The 18,643-nt window shown below is 42.9% G+C and overlaps 3 protein-coding genes across 3 annotated transcripts; 2 read left to right on the top strand and 1 right to left on the bottom strand.

Moving 5' to 3' along the window:
* The first annotated feature begins 322 nt into the window (after positions 1–322).
* LOC113578252 (glutamic acid-rich protein-like) lies at positions 323–2,717 on the top strand. The gene is made up of 4 exons (XM_027011403.2): positions 323–737; positions 933–1,020; positions 1,522–1,628; positions 1,850–2,717. Exons 1-4 carry the CDS (start codon positions 537–539, stop codon positions 2,132–2,134), a joined length of 681 nt encoding a protein of 226 aa, XP_026867204.1. The 5' UTR covers positions 323–536; the 3' UTR covers positions 2,135–2,717.
* Positions 2,718–3,854: 1,137 nt separating this feature from the next.
* dynlt3 (dynein, light chain, Tctex-type 3) lies at positions 3,855–6,257 on the top strand. Its single transcript, XM_027011405.2, has 5 exons — positions 3,855–4,016; positions 4,661–4,702; positions 4,956–5,079; positions 5,172–5,249; positions 5,427–6,257. The coding sequence occupies exons 1-5, from the start codon at positions 3,990–3,992 to the stop codon at positions 5,501–5,503; spliced, it is 348 nt and encodes a 115-aa protein (XP_026867206.1). The 5' UTR covers positions 3,855–3,989; the 3' UTR covers positions 5,504–6,257.
* Positions 5,933–18,639, bottom strand: LOC113578253 (cytochrome b-245 heavy chain). Its single transcript, XM_027011404.2, has 13 exons — positions 18,528–18,639; positions 18,296–18,388; positions 17,425–17,535; positions 17,176–17,260; positions 16,926–17,074; positions 16,051–16,232; positions 15,428–15,557; positions 14,841–14,933; positions 12,050–12,303; positions 8,334–8,496; positions 7,539–7,685; positions 7,215–7,339; positions 5,933–7,031 (listed from the first exon to the last, which is right to left on the bottom strand). Exons 1-13 carry the CDS (start codon positions 18,570–18,572, stop codon positions 6,914–6,916), a joined length of 1,695 nt encoding a protein of 564 aa, XP_026867205.1. The 5' UTR covers positions 18,573–18,639; the 3' UTR covers positions 5,933–6,913.
* Positions 18,640–18,643: the final 4 nt, after the last annotated feature.

Raw genomic sequence — 18,643 nt, 5'->3', positions numbered from 1 at the left:
CATTACAAAATATACCACAGATCACTAGATAAGAATAACAGGTGCAGTGAGGTACAAGTGATCTTTTTCATATTTCTGGGTTTGAATGTTTGAATGAGGAGGTGGAGTGGATTGCATTTGCACTGGCCAGGTAAGAATATGCCAACCCATAGTGGACAAGCAACCTTGTGTGTGTGTCTGTGTCTGTGTGTGTGTGTGTGTGTGTGTGTGTGTGTGTGTGTGTGTGTGTGTGTGTGTGTGTGTGTGTGTGTGTGTGTGTGTGTGTGTGTGTGTGTGTGCGTGCGTGCGTGCATGTCTGTGTCTGTGTGCGTGTCTGTGTGTGCGTGTCTGTGTGTGCGTGTCTGTGTGTGTCTGTGTGCGAGGAAAGATTGCCCTTTCCCATAGCATTTCTCTTGTATATGAGGATTCTTTGATACAAGTTTACATCTTTCCACACATACTTTCTTAACTCTTTGCTTCTTTAACCCTCACATCTAGATTTTAATAAATGAATCATTTATTAAATATTTTCACGTGGTTATATGTAACAAACCCTGATGTCTGTTGCTTTACATCTTGGGCAGGACTATAGTCACAGAACCATGGAGCTCAGTGATGATGAGACAAATGGAGAAGAAGATCAAACAGAAGAGGAAGAGGAAGAAGATGATGATAAGAACAATAAGATAGAAAAAGAGCCATTGGAGAATGTGGAGCAGCAACAAACAAACATGGTTCAGCTTAGAGCACAGGCAAGGGTACGCTCTATACAACACACAATCAGGGGTACCCTCTATAGAACACATAGTCAGGGGTACCCTCTATACAACACACAGCCATGGGTACACTTCATAAAAGTTAACATCATGTTTATATTATTAAAGAACAAATGAAAATAACCAGCACATGTGGTGGTGACGTTAGTGGAGACGTTGATGTTCTGTTTGACGCAGGAAGATGTTGAGGAAGATGTCACAGATGCATGTGTTCCTGATGGACCAGTGAAGGGGCAGTGTAAAGAAGCTGTGCAGTCTCTGACAGGTGCCAGTAAACCTGCTTCCTGCTTCATTTTACCACTTACCTAAACTATTAATGCATGTCAATGCGCCTTTTTGTGTGAAAGAACCTCTGTGAATTAAAATTTTCATCATTATATATTACAGTTTTCATGTCTTCAGTAGTGAAGGTGGCTGTTGTAATTCTTGGAGTTAGTCTTATTAAAATATATTCCAACCCAGATTAGCAGAGAGCTTTGGAACTAGAAGAGAGACCTGTGAAACACGTGGAGGAGACACAAGTCAGACTCAACTCAGTTTTTGGTAGACAGTTCATACATGAATTGTAGAAACATCCAAAGCACATAAATGTGTTACTAGAGAAGTTAAATAATGACAAAAGAAGATCTGGGTTCAGTAATGTCCATCATGTACAGTACAAACCAAAAACCTTCTCTGCTTGGCCTACATGCACACGCATTTTACGTAAATGTAATTTAAAGGGACAGTACACAAATTACTGACCGTTACACTTTGCTATCTGTAGATTCTCAAGTTAAAGATGGAGCCCATCCACTTGTAGAGGAAAAATCACAATTCCAGATTGAAACGAAACAAGAGAAAAGGAAAAGCTTCTTTGGGTCGAACAGCAAGGTATCTGAATCAGACCAAAATACTCACGCCACTGTTGGGTTTTGTGATTGTTTTAAAATAACACGGAGGCTATACATTATAAATTTATTCTTAATATTATTCCTTCCAATATGATTACATAATTGCTTTCATTATTTGATAAAAATCTATTAAAATAGCACTTCTGCTGGCATACTCATGTGGCTTTAGATCTCTCTGTTCAAGCGGAGGTCTTTCACCAGAACCAAGCAAGAGAAGGAGAAAGCAGAAGCTCCACAGGGGAGCGCCACAGTGGGCTTACCTGTCAGAGAGGCCCTCGGCAGCAGCTCACACAGCGAAGGGCTGGAGAAGATCCCCAGCACAGCCTCCGGGAGCCCTCGGCCCCCCCCGTCCCGCTCAGCCACGTGCACTCTGCTCTGAGGGGAGTCCTGGACGTCCCCTCAGATCCATTCATGGAGCTCCCCTCAAACCCGGTCCTGAAGCTTCTCTCAGACCTAGTCCAGGAGCTCATGGCTGCTATGGTCTAGCGGTTCCCTGCTCTAACACAGCCTGTTTGAACAGACAGAGGGCTGAGTAGCATTAGATGTGTTAGATGTGTTGGGATACATGGAGACAAAGTATCCACTAGGACTGGCACTGAGAAGGTGGTCTTAAAGTCAGGAGACAAGCTTATCTACCAAAATCTTAGCGTTCACTACGGTAAAGTAGACAGAAAAACTGATCTCAAAATAGCAGCTTCTAGCAACAGTATTTGGACACCTGCATTGGCAATGACAGCCATTAAGTGCCTTGTGCAAACTCTACAGAACAAGTGAGGTTAAACTCAGTTTGGGACATTTCTTCAGAAGCACTGTGTGAAGCCATGTGAATTTTGATACTTCATTACAATTTTTGATTGAATTTTTGTCATATGAAAATATGCAGTTTGACTTTTGTGGTGTATTTGTGTGTGACATGTACCCTAAATGTAAATAATTTTTACAATTATTTATTCCTCCTTATTCCTCACATTTTTATTCTGCACTCTGGCACTTTTTTGTCAATATTGTTAATGACATGTTCTTATATTATTATATTCTATTATATATTGTATGGAATGTGTAATGATTAAAATGCACTCTGTGCATCTGTTTTCTTCTCAGTGCACAGTCCTGCCCAGTCCTACTTTCCCTCCAAACGTTTTGCATTGCGCTGTTCAGTCAGCAAACCCCGAAGTCTACGCTAGGATAGATACAGCATGTCCGGTGTGGTCAAGTTGCGGTCCGCATACTTCGCCACGGACCGCCCCTTCCAAGTCATCAGACATTTTCCAGGCGCTAAAGCGTCGCCTGTCGCTTAAAGTGATTTTTTTTTTTTTCAACAAAAAAACTTGGTTTTCTGAGTAATTCGGGTTATCGCTGTTTGCTATTGTATTACATAAGATATCAACTGTAATTGGTCCCAGCAGATTTAACTGTTTTGACTCCGTTACTGAACGATAGGCACTAATTATTTTATTATTGATTTATTGATTATTATATTCTTAAAGGTTCCATCAACTAAACTATTTTTCGGCTGTAGCTTGTAGTCCTGCTTTATCCAAGTAAATGGTCCGTAGCAGTTACGTCTATGAATTACGATGCATGGCACTACACTAACTGACTTAAGATATCAATACATCTGTTAATATTGTATTTTAAAATTTAGCTTTAATTCATCTTGTGTTATGTCTAATATAGCAACGCATCGGCTGGCTATCCTCAAAGTAAACTTTATCATGGTCAATCCCAGTACAGTAAAAATAACAAGTGCAGTTAAATTAATCAATAAAAACAAAGGCTTATGAAAAACGAAATAACTTACGTTCGACTATTCAAGGTGTTTTAATAAGGATATTGTAAGGAAGCAATATCAAATGTCACCGGTGATTGTTAATAGTCAATCATCACGTATACAATTGATTCTGATTATGAGTATTTTTCATGACATAAGCATGGCACTTGAGGAGACTGAACAATCAGTAAAATCCTTCTTGTCTTCGGAGCAGCGATCATCACAGGAACAGAAGCGAGGTAATCGACGGTGTATGATAAAGGGCATTTTATGGCAAAGTCAGAACCTTCTGGATCATGGTGCTGGAAACACCAATGGCTTGGGTTCGCTTTCCAGGGAGTACATGTACTGTCGTGCTGTAAATATAAACGTAAACTGCTCATTTCCATGCAGCTGGAGGAGCACCGCTAGGGGGCGGTGAAGGGTGGCCGTTGAGGCTGTGTGCGACTTGCTTGTTGTCAGCCAGCAAGGAACTTGTAGCTAGCTAACGTTAGCTATCTTAATCAGTGAGAGGTTCTGTTCTTTCAAAGATTTAAACACTTCACACATTCTCTAAACTCTGACAGGAATATGGAGGAGTACCATTCTGGAGATGAGGTATTTATGGTTGTTAAGTTATAAATGTAGCTATTACTTTAGGAAGAAAGTGTTACGTTATGGTTAGCTAGCAAGCGAGCTCGCTAACTTTAGCTAGATGGCAGATCAAATTTAGCTGAAGTCCCCAAAACCAAGACAGTTGCACACACTTTAACCAGTAGCTAACCTAATACAGCTTTTATCATCATAACCCATTTTTTGTGAGAACTATTCATCAGAACTGATTTTAAGTAACTACTATTTGGAAGTCTGGTGCAGTCTTATACAATAGAAATTTCTAGGTGTGGCCAAATGATGTTCGTAGCTGTAGCTGGTAGTGGTCGCCTTCTATTAACTAAACAAAATTCCAATATTTTCATCCAGCTGGTTGCTCTAGGCGAGAAAGAAAATCAGTAAGAGATGATTACATATGCAAGTTAACTAGCTAACTGTATGTAAATCTGTACAATATGCACCTAACGCTACCAGTTAAACAAGTAAACGTTGAGGTCTGTGTCATGAGTCAAAAATGAGCCTACAAGAACATGCGATTTTAACGCTTATTTACGCTTATCTGATTTTAACGCTTATTTACAGCAGAAAGGATAGACAGCGGCTATTATTTTAGCTGTTGATCTGAAATTTCCTCCGCGTTTTCCATTCAGGTGGCCTTCAGTCCAGATGAAGCCAGTAATGCTGTTAAAGAGGTAACTGACCAACGATGCAAGTCAGCGCTGCGAAAAGAATAATAAATAACGGGAAAATTGCATCCCACTGTTTTATTTTTGAAGCCATTTAATGTTTCCAAAAACGTCAGTTGTTTGTCTTTCTCTTAATAGTTAATTTGGTGCTATACTACGAGTTAGAAGTGAGGATTTGTGCTGAGCGCTCGTCTAACTCATACCTGAAGCACCTGATGAGAGTCAAGCACCATTTCGTGTGTGTGTGTGTGTGAGACAGTGCATTGAAGGTGTTATAGGTGGTGTGGACTACAACCAGAATAATGTAAACCAGTGGACAGCTAGAATAGTGGAGCATTCACTCACTCAGCTGGTGAAACAGGGGAAACCATTTAAGTACATTGGTAAGATGCCAGCCTGTCGCTTTCCGTGTAACTTAAACGTGCCTCTGTTACCCTGCCGCCTAAACGGGCTGTGTGATTGTGTGCTGCTCCAGTGAACTGTGCTGTAATGCAGAAGAGTGGCGCTGGTCTTCACACAGCAAACTCCTGCTACTGGGACACTACCACTGATGGTGAGTCACACGGCTACATCGTGCATCACACCAACGGGTTTCTGAATGATCTGGAAGTCAATAACAGCTGTGTAATGCTGCTGTGGAACGTAGATGTGTAGATAGGGGGAGTGAAGAGCCAGAGTCTGAACAGGCAGCTAGAAGATTCATTCGTTCATTCCTCCATTCGTTCCGTAGGAAGCTGCACAGTCAGATGGGAGAACCGCACCATGTATTGTGTCGTTGGCGTGTTTGCCGTCGCTATTGCTCTCTAAGCCAGGAATGACAGCCAGCGTCAACCTCTCAGACCAATTCACACGCTCGGACACCATCAGCTTATTTTGGCACACTGACCAGTCTGTGCAGTGTCTGTTCACGTTTGTCCTCCGTGTAAACTTTATATTGTCCCTGCCTGCTTGTCTTACATGCGGCACTTGTTGTTGACCTTTTGTCCCCATTCGTTTTGTGTAGGAGGACTGCAGTTATGTACAGTATAATATTTACTTAGTACTTTGGTTCGTCTAGGATAAATTTGACATTATGGTAAGTGAATCATGCTCATTTCTTTGCAGCCCTGCTGATGCAGCATTTAGGATGCTATTCATAATATTATTAACGTCTGACCACATATTGTTGGCCCTAATTGAAGACACATGCATCAGATATCAAGATGAAGTATTGAGCTCTTATATTACAACCTTGAAGTTTGTATTTAACATCAATTTCAACTTCAAGGAAATTTTATAGCACATTGCATACATTTTTGGAAGTCGTTCTTCATTATTAGAACAAACAGTAGATAGACCACATAAAACACAGTTAAGAAATGATTTGTCAAAGACAGAAAACTTGGAACTACTACTACTACTACCCATAAAAATGTATAAAGGCTGTTTCACAATGTTAGCTACAATGTATATGTGACCACAAACAAGGCAACTGTAACAACAAATGAATGCAAATTTACTTTGCAGTGTTTTTCTTTTCCTCTGTATTTATGAATGCTTGAAAATAAAAAGATTTGTGTAATTCACTGGTTCAGCATTTGATTATGTTCATGTCAGCCTTGTATTTCTCACATCTAACAAATGCCCATTTTACATTTACATTAGCTAACATTCCTCAAGCTCATTTATCATTTAGAATTACAGTAAGCATACTGTTTGTGACAAATGTGGTAAACTTGTGAAAGAGGAAATGCTTGTTAAAAAGCCCCTGAATGCAATTTCTACAGATTTATGCAACAAAATCACAGAATTTCACAATTTAGCAGAGCAGTCAAGCAATGTATTGGCTAAGAAACAGTAAACAGGCTTCCTCTTTCCTTGACAGAGATGTGCAAAGAGAAATGTAACCCATAAAGTTTACATCAGCCTGTAAAGATCATTAACAAAACATACAAATAATACATCAGTGCAAACTGATGTCAATAGGCAGGTACACTCATTTTGAGAACTATATAGATTTGTCTTAACGTTCTTATAGACAGTCTTGCATGGTTCTCAGGCTTAAATGAAAATTCTTATAGGTTTGTGAGTCAGTACCTGAGGGTTTATAACAAGGTTGCTTCTTACTTTGTCCTTATAACAGATCACCTGTTACCATTTTTAAAATCACACATTATACCTTTAAATGGCCTACCCTGCATCTCTTAATGCAGCGGTGTAGAAGTGTGTGACAGTAGATCAGAAGTTTTCTTTGTTGAATATAAATTCAGCTCCAGCCTGTGACTGCTTGAGACACTGCTTTTCCAGGTCTTTGGCCAGGAGGGTGGGCCCACACAGAAACACACCCACTTTACACCTAAGGGAGAGAATGAGAAATTGGTGCTTCACAAAAACCCACCGATAAACATAAACACGTATATGCTTATTGACACGGAGCTGTCACCCATGTGCGAGCGGCCGCTGTAGTGGACAGATGCCATGACTCTGTCTATCAACAGCCAAGCAATTTGTTCAATCAGGGGTCTGTGTGCACACATACCCAGGGTGATTGGTGGCGATGGCACTGAACTCGGTATCCCAGTTGGGTTTGCCATAGAGGGTCTTCTGCTTCAGGCCAGTAATGGGATCATTCTCGGCTTCATGGTGGACTCTGAAGTGTGCAGCCTTTGTTAAGGGACACAAACAAACAAGATCACACAACTGATCAGACACTTACAGTCAGGGAAGAACAAGGACATGTCCATCATCTACTCCTGAGGCCATTACATTCTGCCAAATGCACATTGTTTTGATACTCCACTTTTTAAGTGGTAAATAAATCTCTTCCAGTAGTGCTTTTGAGTTTTGGCGGTATGTCAGGCACCTCCGTGTCCCTCCAGCGGGTGAGGTAAATGTTGTAGGTGAGGAAGTCTCTCATGTCCTTCGCAATCATTTGCCGCTCCAGGGACTGCAGGAGGTCGGCAAACCACTCAAACGCCTGTGTCTCCCGACACAGCCAGTAGAAATAGATCTGTGGGGTCAAAGGTCTGAAACATCATTCATTTCAGGCCTTCTTCACAGCTCCACCCCTGCATTATGTAGCTGGAGGAGCATGTGCAGTGTGACAGGGATGTCACACCCAGGGCCTAAGCGCTGTACTGTTTAGTGTCTTCACTGGATTAAACCTTTTCATTCTCATGGTTTCATTCTCCTGGTGGTTTAATTCATCTAATAGTTAAACCCAACTAAAAGTTTAGAGCCCCTAACAGTTTAACCCATCTAACAGGTTAACAGTTTAACAATTTAACCCATCTAAAGGTTTAACTCTCTAAGGTTTTAACAAAATAATGGTTTAACTCGTCTAATGGTATAACCAAATGGTTTAAACCAATTAAACCATTAACCGACCTCATGGTTTATATCACCTAACAGTTCAAAGTTTAATTTTGATGGTTTAATGGTTTAGCTCTAATGGTTTGCATCATTAGCTCAGCAGTTATCACCCCCCCCCCCCAAAAAAAAAAAAAAAACAACAACTCAGCAGTGTTGGAATTAAATGCAAAATACATTTGTTCTCATTCACAGATAAAGAAGAACCATAAGAATTATAATCAAAGTTTGTACTGTGACATAAGAGTCCATGTGCTTGTAAGTGCTAGAAGCCGCGGCGCACCCTCACCTTCTTGGTGAAGACGTTAGTGTTCTCCTGAACATGCTTGTACCACACAGACTTGAGGATGGAAGCAAAGGGAGTTACTCCAATGCCAGCGCCCACCAGCATGACGACCTCATAGCGGAAGACATCCTCGCTGGCCGTGCCAAATGGGCCGTCCACCGCTATCCTGCACACAGCCACACGTACGGTCACACACAATCATCCACAAGATGACAGCCTTCAGGTCAGGACTGAGATGTGATGATGATGACGATGATGAGAGTTTGTTTTTTTTTTAATAGAAACTATTTTCAGGAAGTGTTGCATGTCGTTAAAACCAGTGCAGTATTACCATTATTACCCATGTTCAATATCGTCTTCATTGCATAGTTCATCATTTTTATTTCATGCAACAAGAGAAATCTGTTCTTACGACGGCATCAGTGTACCAGCGAAAAATGCTCTAAATTTCATTTGCAGGTAATGTACATTTCTGAAACAGGAAGAATCAGAAATGAGGAAAGTGGCTTGCCGTCACTCCTCCTCCAGTGCCTGCTCCTGCTCACTTAGGTCTGTAAGCCATTAACCCCGCCCCCATCTCTCCCGAACCTCGGGGCCTGCTCCTGCTCACTTAGGTCTGTAAGCCATTAACCCCGCCCCCATCTCTCCCGAACCTCGGGGCCTCCTCCTGCTCACTTAGGTCTGTAAGCCATTAACCCCGCCCCCATCTCTCCCGAACCTCGGGGCCTCCTCCTGCTCACCGAGGCCTGTAACCCGTTAACCCCTCCCCCTTCTCTCTGACCCTTGGGGCTTCCTCCTCTTCATATCCACCTGCTGCTCCTCACTTCTGCTTTCAGACCTCAGAGCCGCTGAGTCACATCCCCTTTCTGATGCCTGTACTTTTCCACTGCACAGGTGTGCCTTGCCAGCGCAGTAGATGCCACCGCACTGGGCACTTCCGCTGGACTCTTCACCACAGAGTATCGGGTTAGAATATTACAAAGGCCTAATACAAGCTTGCTTAAGACTTGGCCATGGTTGACAAGACACTATAAAACAGAAAATCACCCAGAAAAACAGAAGCTCTTGACTCTTGAATGAGTCAGTCACTTGACTCAAATGGTTTGTTCCAGGATTAAAAATAAAACTTCACTCCTTTGAGGTGAAATTTCTTAAGTGTGGGCTGGTGGGGAGAAACACTACACCTGCACAGTTCTTCACACAACATGCACAAGTTCACAGCCTCTGGTATCGTGAGCTCTCTCCAGTCAAAAGATGTGTCTTGTCTTTTCTTTCCCAATTTCATTTTTAGGATGTAGAATGGATGCTAAACATGCAAAACCTTTATAAAAACATAGAACAATGAAGCGCACCACTGTGAAATATCACTGTTAAAAGTGAGAGTCAAGAACTTCAAAGCTGCACTTATCAATACGTGCTGTTTAATCTAAGCGTCTACAGCCAAAGTCAAATTTATGTCATGTAAAATAATTAATTTAATGTTTCCTCAAGATTGTGGGTGAATGCTGCTTGGGACAGTGTCATTTATGTGATTTGTTTTTCCTGTTCAAACATTTGCACTTATGTTTAATTCTCAGTTTTTCTGTGTTTAATTCTGTGTTTTTTCTCGGTTCATTTTAAGGTAAAATGTGCACACTTTATGAACTCACAGCATAACCAGTTGTTTGGCAGATGCAGAAGATTCAAAGAAGGCTCCATTTCTCTAAATTGTAGTGTAGTGTGTGTTTTTTTTATTGTAAATATGAAATGTAAGTACTTTTTATAAGTACAACCGTACTGATTGTAAATACCGACTGTAAGTACTGATTATTCTAGGACAGACAAAAGGACATCATGTTTCTATAATTTCAGAAATGTTATTTTCAGAATGATCATTAATTACCTAACAGTCCATTTCCAGATTTTAATTGTGACTTACTTGTCAACATTGACAGCGGTAGGTTTATATTTATACAAAACTTAATGGTGTGAGAGCAGTCAGGGATTTCCTGGTTCTGCTGCACTGAAGCCATGTGTGTTGCGGGCTCTGACCTGAAACCCTGTGTGTTGTGGTGTTGCGAGCTCTGACATAAAACCCTGGGTGTTGCAGGCTCTGACCTGAAACCCTGTGTGCTGCGGGGTTGCGGGCTCTGACCAGAAAACCCATGTGTCGTGGTGGTGCGAGCTATGACCTGAAGCCCCATGTGTTGTGGTGTTGCAGGCTCTGACCTGTAACCCTGTGTGTTGCGGTCTCTGAGCTGAAACCCTGTGTGTTGTTGTGTTGCGGGTTCTGACCTGAAGCCCCGTGTGTTGTGGAGTTGTGAGCTCTGACCTGAAGACCTGTGTGTTGTGGTGTTGCGGGTTCTGACCTGAAGCCCCATGTGTTGTGGTGTTGCAAGCTCTGACCTGAAGACCTGTGTGTTGCACGCTCTGACATGAAACCCCATGTGTCATGGTGTTGCGAGGTCTGACCTGAAGCCCTGTGTGTTGCGGTGTTGCAGGCTCTGACCTGAAACCTCGTGTGTTGTGGTGTTGCGAGCTCTGACCTAAAACCCTGTGTGTTGCGGGCTCTGACTTGAAATCCTGTGTGCTGCGGGGTTGAGGGCTCTGACTTGAAATCCTGTGTGTTGCAGGCTCTGACCTGAATCCCCATGTGTTGTGGTGTTGCGAGCTCTGACCTGAAGCCCCGTGTGTTGTGGTGTTGCGAGCTCTGACCTGAAGCCTCTAGTGTTGTGGTGTTGTGAGCGCTGACCTGAAGCCTTGTGTGTTGAGGTGTTGCGAGATCTGACCTGAAGCCCTGTGTGTTGCAAGTGCTGACCTAAAAGCCCATGTGTTGTTGTGTTGCGGGCTCTGACCTGAAGCCCCGTGTGTTGTGGAGTTGTGAGCTCTGACCTGAAGACCTGTGTGTTGTGGTGTTGCGGGTTCTGACCTGAAGCCCCATGTGTTGTGGTGTTGCAAGCTCTGACCTGAAGACCTGTGTGTTGCACGCTCTGACATGAAACCCCATGTGTCATGGTGTTGCGAGGTCTGGCCTGAAGCCCTGTGTGTTGCGGTGTTGCAGGCTCTGACCTGAAACCTCGTGTGTTGTGGTGTTGCGAGCTCTGACCTAAAACCCTGTGTGTTGCGGGCTCTGACTTGAAATCCTGTGTGCTGCGGGGTTGAGGGCTCTGACTTGAAATCCTGTGTGTTGCAGGCTCTGACCTGAATCCCCATGTGTTGTGGTGTTGCGAGCTCTGACCTGAAGCCCCATGTGTTGTGGTGTTGCGAGCTCTGACCTGAAGCCTCTAGTGTTGTGGTGTTGTGAGCGCTGACCTGAAGCCTTGTGTGTTGAGGTGTTGCGAGATCTGACCTGAAGCCCTGTGTGCTGCAAGTGCTGACCTAAAAGCCCATGTGTTGTTGTGTTGCGGGCTCTGACCTGAAGCCCCGTGTGTTGTGGAGTTGTGAGCTCTGACCTGAAACCCTGTGTGTTGCGGTGTTGCAGGCTCTGACCTAAAACCCCGTGTGTTGTGGTGTTGCGAGCTCTGACCTAAAACCCTGTGTGTTGTGGGCTCTGACCTGAAACCCTGTATGGTGTTGTGTTGTGAGCTCTGACCTGAAGCCCCGTGTGTTGTGGTGTTGTGGGCTCTGACCTGAAGCCCCGTGTGTTATGGTGTTGTGGGCTCTGACCTGAAGCCCCGTGTGTTGTGGTGTTGTGGGCTCTGACCTGAAGCCCCGTGTGTTGTGGTGTTGTGGGCTCTGACCTGGGCAGCTCCCAGGCCTCCTGCAGTCTGGTCCTGTCGCCGCCGCATGCTATGTACAGCGCCTCAGTCCAGTCTCCCTGCAGGCGGATGTGTACACTGAAGTGGTCCTCCTCGGGGGCAGAGGTCAGGGTAAAGGGGTGCCACTCCAGCTGTGAGATGGATGGGCACTGCAGGAATACATACTGGCCCACCTCCATTCTAAAGCCCTTCTTCTTCATCTGCAGCTCCAATGTTTTAGATGGGTGCATCACCACCTAGTGGTTGGAGGTGATAAAAGTGCCGAATATACTCTATTATACTAAATATGTCATTCAGAAAATAACAACCAAGGGCTTCATATGTCATACAGTGGTGTGAAAAAGTGTTTGCCCCCTTCCTGATATCTTTTTTTTTTTGGTGCATGTTTGTCACACTTAAATGTTTCAGATCATGAAATAAATGTAAATATTAGACAAAGATAACACAAGTAAACACAAAATGCAGTTTTTAAATGAAGGTTTTTATTATTAAGGGAAAAAAGTTTCAAACCTACATGACCCCCGTTAAAACATAAATTAACTGTTTTTTATCACATCTCTGGAAAGATGAGTTCAATTTCTCTAGCCACACCCAGGCTGGATTACTGCCACACCTTTTCTCAATCAAGAAATCATTTAAATAGGACCTGCCTGACAAAGTTAGACCAAAAGATTCTCAAAAGCCAGACAGCATGCTGTGGTCCAAAGAAATTCAGAAGCAAATGAGATACAAAGTAATTGAGATCTATCAGTCTGGAAAAGGTTATAAAGCCACTTCTAAAGCTTTGGGACTCCAGTGAACCACAGTGAGAGCCATTATCCACAAATGGCGAAAACAAGGAACAGTGGTGAAGCTTCCCAGGAGTGGCCAGCTGACCAAAATTACCCCAAGAGCACAGCGACAACTCATCCAAGAGGTCACAAAAGACCCCACAACAACATCCAAAGAACTGCAGGCCTCACTTGCCTCAGTTAAGGTCAGTGTTCATGACGCCACCATAAGAAAGAGACTGGGCAACAATGGCCTACATGGCAGAGGTCCAAGATGAAAACCACTGCTGAGCAAAAAACATAAAGGCTCATCTGAGGTTTGCTGGAAAACATAATTTTTTTTTATGGTTCTTCTGACAGAACCCTTCCATTCTAGTGGAAGCACAGAATTCCTATTTTTAAATAGTTCCTCATCTCTTAGAATTCTTTCTTACTGTTTTTTATTTCTGGTCTTGTTCAACTGCTGTACCCAGTGCTATATATAGTCATGTGAAAAACACAAGCTATTTGAATTCTATGGAGTTACATATCAGGACATAATAGAACATCAGCTGGTCCTTAGCATGTCTTAAAATAAAGTAAATATAACTTCACATGAACAACAAATCACAGCAGATTCCACCATGTCATTTTTTAATCATTATTTTTCCCTGCTCTAACAGCTGTGTTATAGTACAGTGCAGATGTCCTCAGGTGTATTACACTTGTGCAGACTGCCTCAGGAGTGTTACACTATAGCACAGACTGCCTCAGTTTGGTGCATTGGAGGTCGGAGAAGTTAATAATAATAAGAGGTTAATAATGTCAGTTCTCCCCACAGTGTTACATTGTAGTGTCAGGCTACTCTGTGACCTCTGTTGTGTCAGCGCACCTTGTGACCTCACTGTAGAGTTGCCCATCATGTGACCTCAATGTAGCGTTACCCCACTGTGTGACCTCACTGTCTTGTCAGCCCATCCTGTGATCTTACTGTCATGTAAGCCCACCCTGTGACCTCACTGTAGTGTCAGCCCACACTGTGACCTCACTGTAGCATCAGCATCACCCACTCTGTGATCTCACCATAACAATGCAAAAAGTTGAACTTTTTGGAAGGTGTATGTCGTATTACATCTGGTATAAAAGTAACACAGCATTTCAGAATAGGAACATCATACCAACAGTAAAATATGGTGGTCTGCTTTAGGACCTGGAAGACTTGCTGTGGTAAATGAAACCATGAATTCTGTTGTCTACCAAAAAATCCTGAAGGAGACTGTCCGGCCATCTGTTCGTGACCTCAAGCTGAAGCGCACTTGGGTTCTGCAGCAGGACAATGATCCAAAACACACCAGCAAGTCCACCTCTGAATGGCTTAAGAAAAACAAAATGAAGACTTTGGAGTGGCCTAGTCAAGGTCTTTACCTGAATCTAATTGAGATACTGTGGCATGACCTTAAAAAGGCGGTTCATGCTCAAAAACCCTCCAATGTGGCTGAATTACAACAATTCTGCAAAGATGAGTGGGCCAAAAGTCCTCCACAGTGCTGTAAAAGACTCATTGCCAGTTATCGCAAACACTTGATTGCAGTTGCTGCTGCTAAGGGTGGCCCAACCAGTTATTAGGTTTAGGGGGCAATCACTATTTCACACAGGGCCATGCAGCTTTGGGTTTTTTTTCCCCTTAATAATTAAAAAATAATAATAATTTTTTGTATTTTGTATTTACTTATGTTATCTTTGTCTAATATTTAAATTAGTTTGATGATCTGAAACATTTAAGTGTGGCAAACACTTTTTCACACTACTGTAGCTGTCTAATCCAATCATTATCATTAATATAATATTAGATAGATTTTCACTATGCTTTAATGGTTTTAACATGTTAGCGCAGTAACATCAAGTGCTCTCATGTTGTGACTACTTTTACCCGTTTAGTGGACAGATGGCCCTCACAGAGTCCTTGCAGGGACTCCCAGGACGATATTTTGTGCATTTTTGTGCTAAATGTCCCAGCCACTGACCTTGGTGATGACGACCTTCTGCTGTGATCGGTAGAATCGCACCAGCCTCTCACACAGGTACAGAAACATTGGCCCAACAACCCACTTCCATGTCTGGGAACCCAAAAATAATGATAGATTATCCACTAAACTGAAAAGAAAGATCGCTGTGCACAACATTCCTTTGTTTTTAACGAAAACAAAACAAATGTAATGTTACCATAAAGGCAAGATAATTGGCTGATTGTTGGCCAGTGACATATTTTTTTTTTAGCATTTTGGCACTGGGCACTTTACTCACTCATATACTGGTGAAACTAAGTGCTAAGCATTCGCATAATAGTCATAATTTAATTCAGTCTTATGTTAATTTATGCATCTGTTTATGAAGCCTCGACACTGTAAAAAAGGGCTGTGATTCCTGCATGTTTTATCGTGTCTGTGGACTAAAGACTGTGGAATTACCATCAACTTTCTGCACTTTTACCTCATCGCCACTCTTTCCTTTCAAATTGTCCTGACACAGTATGTAACAGTTTCACAGGGCTGGTCTGAGAGTACTTTATGAGTCATGTGGGCATTTGTGGTGCAGCTGAAAGGTGGATTACCCCTGGCGGATTGCCCATGAACTTGGGCTCAGGGCAGTCTTGGTCTAAGCCCCACCTCTCAAACTCACTGTGACACGTTATAGGGTTATGCTTCTTTAGACTGTCTAGGGTCTGGCCTCGCACGATACGTCTGACAAGAGACAACACACACAAACATTCGCACAAACATATACAACACACATGGATATTAATGTAACACGGCTATTACTGCGACACACATGAATATTACTGTAACACATACCGATATTACTGCATCACACATGGATATTACTGTAACACATATGGATATTACTGTAACACATATGGATATTATTGTAACACATACCGATATTACTGCATCACACATGGATATTACTGTAACAAAGATGGAAATTACCAAACAGATATTCTTGCACCACACGCAGAAGCTTATCAATCACTGCATTACTACCAGTGTAATGTGGACATCAAGCTGCATCATAGAATTGTTCTCTTACTCTTAACACTGCAACCCTTAACACTACAAATCTACCTATACACATCTACATCTACTGCATTTAAACAGAGATCCCATTAGCACTCAGCCAGTCCCGCTAGCTCTCACCCGGTCCCCCTAACGCTCATCCAATCCCATTGATGCTCACTTGATCCCATGCAGCACGAGCCCAATGAAGAAGATGATGAAGAGGTGGTGTGTGAACCAGAAGACCTCAAAGTAGGACCTGCGTATCACCTCCATGGAGGAGGTAATCATGAGGATCAGCGCTAGAGTGATGACCACGCCCGTCAGTCCTGCCACTGTGGTGAACATCACGATTGTCGGACTCTGAAGAGGGCAAGGTAGAGGAGTAGAAACCAAACCCTGATCATGAAAGCCCCAATTTTTTATGAATGTTTCATAAACGTCAGATATGGAATACATATTCTACAAAGTGTAGAGAGCTATTGGGAAATACATCACTAAAACGCACGTTAACACATTATTTTGAGTTCAGGTAGAAAATGATCAGATTCCTGAAGAGAGAGATGATTTTGGACACACCGCAGCATCCTCTGGAATCAGGGACCCAGGACAGACATTTGTTTACTCTCAGGCAGAATTATGTTACAATTTATTATTTTGTTATACTCTACTCTTCCTGGACACAGGGAATCAGACTATTACCATGGCAACAGTATGTGATCATATCGGCAGCAGCAGATGAACGGTCATGTGTCACTGCTTTAATGACCAAGGGAAGTTGGTCTGCACCTAAAGAGGAAATTCCACTCACGGTGTGGTCATGTGCGGCTGTTGTGAACTGTTGTGTCTTTTACCCTGCCATGACTACCACACCCACTGGGAAAGAGCTTCTAATGTTTTTACACAACCAGTCAAACAACTACATAAGATAATTTCCCCCATTTTCTAAATGCAATTCTTTTAATTATACAGCCTTAAGAAGTGATTTCAAAACAAGAGCAATGGATCGGAGAGGGTGGTGCGTGGATCGGAGAGGGTGGTGCACTCCTCACTCACTGTCTGGTTGTTCCTGATGGGGTTGAGGAAGGACTCATTGTGCTTGTTCCCAATCAGAGAGAGAACGTGGGGCAGGGAGCTCATGTTGGCCTCCAGCTGAGCATCCATGAAGCGCTCGAAATTGAACAGGTGAGCGATGATGTGCACAGCTGTCAGAATCACAGGAGAGTTAGAGTGCATGACAGAGGCAGATTAAACCCCCAGTGTCCGGCGGGTCAAACTCCTGCACTAAGGTAGAGGGCCAACATACCTGTGTGGAAGGCAATCATGTACGCCACCAGCTTGTGGAAAGTTAAGTTTCTGTCTAGCTGGCGGGCAGCGGTACGGGAACAGCACTACAGAACACACACACAATTAATATTTATACAGTTACAATGTTTCTCTTTTCTTGCTTTTCTTACTTTTCTAGACTGTGTGTGTGTGTGTGTGTGTGTGTGTGTGTGTGTGTGTGTGTGTGTGTGTTTGTGTGTTTGTGAGAGAGATAGAGAGAGACAGAGACCTGTATGGAGCCACGCAGGAAGGAGAGCAGGTTGCGGCAGACTGGCAGCAGGATCAACATGCAGTTAAAGTTCAGACAGGCAGCTGGAGCCCTCGCCCAGGAGAGAGCATGCTGGGAAAAATCACAGGAAAGTTCATGTCCTTAATATTGCAAAGGTTACAGTAAGCAATGTTGTCTTACTGTAATACTGCTTTAACAATACTATACATGTCATGTCATGTCCAAAAAAAAAAGCTTATTCCAATGACATTTAACTGAATTCCAAAGAGAGAGCAGAAAGAGGGAGAGTGAAAGAATGAAGGATGTCTCAAACTAGGTTTCACACAAGATGGGGAAGTGGTAACTCAGTGGTTAAGGCTCCTGACAAGTAATCGGAAGGTTGCCACTTCAAGCCCTGCTGCCAAATTGCCACTGATGGGCCCTGGGCAAGGCCCTTAACCCTCAATTGTTCAAGCTGTATTCAGTTATAATTGTAAGTCGCTTTGGATAAAAGCTTCAGCTAAATGCTGTAAATGTTTCTAACCACTTTTTTTCTCCTTTATATATACCTAACGGTTGGTGTGTGTGTGATGCACAGAGAGAGAAAGAGAAGTGATAAGTTCTGTTTCTTTGCTTCCTTCCTTCCTTCCATGCACTGTAGGCTCTAGCACCTGTTTACTGTGTGTGATCTGTGTCTTCTGGTGCATAAAAACTTTACTCCAGCACAGTGAATCTTCGTTTAGAGAAAACTAAATGTCCTAGTCATGCAGCACACTGTCCAGGCCTGAAATTGGACATTTGCATTTGACTGATGCAACTGAATAACAGTAGAACCTTGCTAAAAGAGCACATTTCTGCCGGAAAGCCCAGGTGCCCAGCGTGGGACTCTTACCCCGAGGATGGCTCTGGTGTAGAACCACCTATCGATCAGAAACGCCATGTAGAAATGCACAAACAGGAACACATTGATGCCCAGCCATACCAGCTGCAATGACAAACACACAAGAGCATCTGTGATTAACTAACGTTTAACATCATCACATGCCGAGATGTTGACAGAAATGGTTCTTCAAGCCAGTTAAAGTATTTAAAAATGAATGTAACTTCAGATTAGAAAAACTCACAATGACAACGATGGAAAGTCCTTCATTTGCCAAGAAGCTACCCATGCTGATGGACCAGATGAGCCTGTAGGAGTGTGCTTGTGTGTGTGAGACAGACAGTGCAGAAGTGAAAGGCG

Source organism: Electrophorus electricus, chromosome 21 (genome assembly GCF_013358815.1).
Source record: "Electrophorus electricus isolate fEleEle1 chromosome 21, fEleEle1.pri, whole genome shotgun sequence".
NCBI classification, from domain to species: domain Eukaryota; kingdom Metazoa; phylum Chordata; class Actinopteri; order Gymnotiformes; family Gymnotidae; genus Electrophorus; species Electrophorus electricus.
This window is presented reverse-complemented; position numbering and strand designations above follow the sequence as displayed.

Coding starts and splice junctions, on each gene's coding strand:
- dynlt3 (XM_027011405.2), top strand. CDS start 3,990: ATGGAGGAGTACCATTCTGGAGATGAG. Junction 4,017..4,660: donor AGTACCATTCTGGAGATGAG/GTATTTATGGTT, acceptor TTTTCCATTCAG/GTGGCCTTCAGTCCAGATGA. Junction 5,250..5,426: donor CTGGGACACTACCACTGATG/GTGAGTCACACG, acceptor TTCGTTCCGTAG/GAAGCTGCACAGTCAGATGG.
- LOC113578253 (XM_027011404.2), bottom strand. CDS start 18,572: ATGGGTAGCTTCTTGGCAAATGAAGGACTTTCCATCGTTGTCATT. Junction 17,536..18,295: donor ACACCAGAGCCATCCTCGGG/GTAAGAGTCCCA, acceptor GATTTTTCCCAG/CATGCTCTCTCCTGGGCGAG. Junction 7,032..7,214: donor ATCGCCACCAATCACCCTGG/GTATGTGTGCAC, acceptor TCTCTCCCTTAG/GTGTAAAGTGGGTGTGTTTC.
- LOC113578252 (XM_027011403.2), top strand. CDS start 537: ATGTCTGTTGCTTTACATCTTGGGCAGGACTATAGTCACAGAACCATG. Junction 738..932: donor AGCTTAGAGCACAGGCAAGG/GTACGCTCTATA, acceptor TGTTTGACGCAG/GAAGATGTTGAGGAAGATGT. Junction 1,021..1,521: donor AGCTGTGCAGTCTCTGACAG/GTGCCAGTAAAC, acceptor TGCTATCTGTAG/ATTCTCAAGTTAAAGATGGA.